Source organism: Wasmannia auropunctata, unplaced genomic scaffold, assembly GCF_000956235.1.
Source record: "Wasmannia auropunctata unplaced genomic scaffold, wasmannia.A_1.0 LD272566.1, whole genome shotgun sequence".
Lineage (NCBI taxonomy): Eukaryota > Metazoa > Arthropoda > Insecta > Hymenoptera > Formicidae > Wasmannia > Wasmannia auropunctata.
This window is the reverse complement of record NW_012090324.1, coordinates 17,609-20,755: the sequence shown is the minus strand read 5'-3', so window position 1 is coordinate 20,755 and position 3,147 is coordinate 17,609. Positions and strand designations below refer to the sequence as shown.

Below are 3,147 nucleotides of genomic sequence, written 5' to 3'. Positions count from 1 at the left end.
GTGAGACCAGAAGATATTGTAAGAAGTTTATTTAGAGATACCACTGACACTGAAGAGTCTACTTTATCGACCTCGTGCATTTTTCCGACCTTCCAGCATTGCCTTAAGTTTGCAAGATAAATAATATAAACTACAATATATTAATTTTTCTTAAAAATATTAAAAAGTGCATAAACATGCACATCTTTCTCTCTCTCTCTCTCTCTCTCTCTCGTATTAATTATTAAAGATTTATTGGTTATTATTTGTAGCTAAAATAATGTATACTTGTATTTACAATTAAAAAAATATATATATGGGCTATTCCATGTGAAGCGAATCAGTCATCTCTCAGAAATTTTATATATATATATATATATATATATATATATATGTATATACATATATATGTATATATTTAGCTATGCAAAAGTGAAAAATAACCTTTTATATTAGTGCAATCCAGTGTAACAATAGAGAACAAGTTTTGTGTCATCATCCACAGAAAATAATTTTTTTTTGATACCTACAATTTTAACGCTGGTTCCGAAAGACCTAATTAAAGGTGTTTCCATGGCAAGATATACCCTCGGTGATTTGCCATTGCCTTTTGAGAGATAGTGATCGAATAAAAATAAATACCATATGTTTCTGATTGGATATGAAACTTGAGCTTTTGGCACAGAAAACAGACGTATAACTCTCTGCGCCACAATCGCTACAGACATACAACTCTCTGCGCCACGATCGCTATAGACATTTCACATATGGCATCTCTAATTAATAAATCATAAATCGCGCGTATATACATAATACTTTTATTTTAAACTTTCTACAAATATAGATTTGGATAATACTCTATATTTATTTTATCACCAAGGCCTGTATAATTTTCCATTTTCTGGTTTAGGTACTTAAAAACAAATCTTATCTGATTACGATATAACAGTTGCATTTTGCTATCTGTGATTAATCATTAAACTGACGATTTTCTGGTTGTAATTTTAAAATTATTCCTATAAAACTATCAGTTTAATGATTATAATCACTGATAGCAAAATACTATTTTATATTATCATCAAGTTAAACTTAAATCATAATTTAATCACTAAATAAAAAATCGAACTAGATACATTTATTTTTTGACGTGTTGCAAGAAATGATAACGATACTAGATATTAGATATGAATCTGACAAACATGTTATATAATTCTTCACATGTCTGTAAACACACTGTAGATTCAGTGGTAGATTCAGAAAAATTCTTGCGTATATATATCTTCATGAAATCTTTGCTTCTTAAAATTGACGTGATACTGGACGTGAACACACATGATCGAGATTCCAAACGTTACAATTGATTTTGTGGAGGTAAAGGCTGTTGATCGCGAAGCATGTCTTTTAAGAATCTAAAAGTGGAACGCGTTGAGGGTGAGCTAGCAGCCGCATTAACAAATAGGTATCCATTTCACAAGCGCGGCTTCATTAAAGTCGGTCAGAAAAAATGGTTCCTACCATACAGATATGCTGAGGATGGTGGTGCTATATACGAATTTGAAATTCGTCCGGACGATACATGGATCGTCACCTACCCTAGATCAGGTAAATTATTTTCACTACACTATTGGACATATAATGTCCAGGTGTTATCATGTATTGTGATTCTCTTTACTTTTTCAATTTTCAAAAAGGGGAAATGCGCGATATATTTGTTAAATACAAATTTTATAATAAAAATTTTAAAGCTTCTATTTGCAAACAGATGTGAAGAACCAATTGTATATAATAGAGCACAAAATGGGATCAAGACATTATAAAAACGTGATAAAAACATTATAATTCGTAATCTATTTTGTTATCAAAATTTATATTGAAACATAAACGTCCGGAAATTGTTTTCTTATCCAAAACGACTTGCACATGACTTTATCTTATCTTTTCATAATAAAATTATAATCATAATCAAAATCAGAATAAAAATACATATGGTAAAAGAAATAATTTTTTATATTATCTAGAACATTATAAAAACTTTGCACAAATTGTGTATTATTATTATTACATCAATTGCTTGTTGTACAAGAAATCGCAATATTAAGTTTTATTTTTGAACTGTTAGTTTCGAAGTTTTGAAAAATACATTAAAAATTTGCATTTTCTTAATTAGATCGTTTCATTGATCATTATCTTTCTTTATTTACACATGTATCCAGTTCAATTATTAATATGTAACATTTCAGGTTATAATACTTTCAAATTTTTTAGGAATAATTTCGTATATATATTAATTTTTTTTATTTACAATATTTGTAAATTTTTCTAAATAAATTTATCATTTGCACAAATGTATTTTTCAAAATTTTAAAACTTTGAAGCTTAGAAGGCACGTTAAACTTCGAAGCTTAGAAAGAATTCGAAGATATTAATGCCAAAACTTCGAATCTTTGAAGCTTCGAAGTTCGGATGTCGATGCAAATCATCAGCCCTAATTTTTATCAGTATTGATAAAGTACAACGTTAATTTTGTTTCCGAGAAAACAATAGGTATTTTTGTAGATCTATCGGTCGGTTTTGGCAATTTCTTTATTTTATTTAACAAAAAATTCAATTTTTACATAATCGCTTTGCTAGATGTCAAGAGAACCTCATACATGAATCATAAATCAAAATAATGAAGGAAGTCCGATATCGTTATATCACTTTGATTTTCGATTATATTTCTTTAATAATAGCTAAAAATATAATTTTAAAAAATTTCTTTATTTTAAATTGTTAAAAAATAATAATTTTAATGGCATTATGATAAAAATTGCGTGAATCATCGACGCTCATCATCATTAGCATTGAAAGAAACTTGTATTAACGTAATCTAAGAACAGAAAAAAATTTCAAAAGAAATACGAAATATTGGAAATAATGCAGTTGTTAAAAGTGATCAAACTTAAGCGTGAATCAAAATTTTACAATTTCGTGAAATTGTCAGAAATATTAATTGAATTTACGTATTTTATTGATTAGGTACGACAATGACGCAGGAACTCATATGGCTGGTGGCAAATGACATGAATTTTGACGAGGCATATCGAAAATATTTAGTAGAAAGATTTCCCTTTATAGAGTAAGGTATTGTATATAAGGTAGGATTGGGTATTATGAGCCTTAGAATCC

At 28.2% G+C, this 3,147-nt stretch overlaps 1 protein-coding gene across 1 annotated transcript in view; it reads left to right on the top strand.

Annotated features, from left to right (window-relative positions):
- Positions 1 to 1,215: 1,215 nt before the first annotated feature.
- Positions 1,216 to 3,147, top strand: part of LOC105462035 (sulfotransferase family cytosolic 1B member 1-like) — a 7,249-nt gene continuing 5,317 nt past the window's right edge. The window contains exons 1-2 of the mRNA XM_011708559.1: positions 1,216 to 1,581; positions 2,998 to 3,097. Coding sequence (XP_011706861.1) covers positions 1,374 to 1,581; positions 2,998 to 3,097 — 308 coding nt within the window. The 5' untranslated portion in view covers positions 1,216 to 1,373. The remainder of the gene's footprint in view (positions 1,582 to 2,997; positions 3,098 to 3,147) is intronic.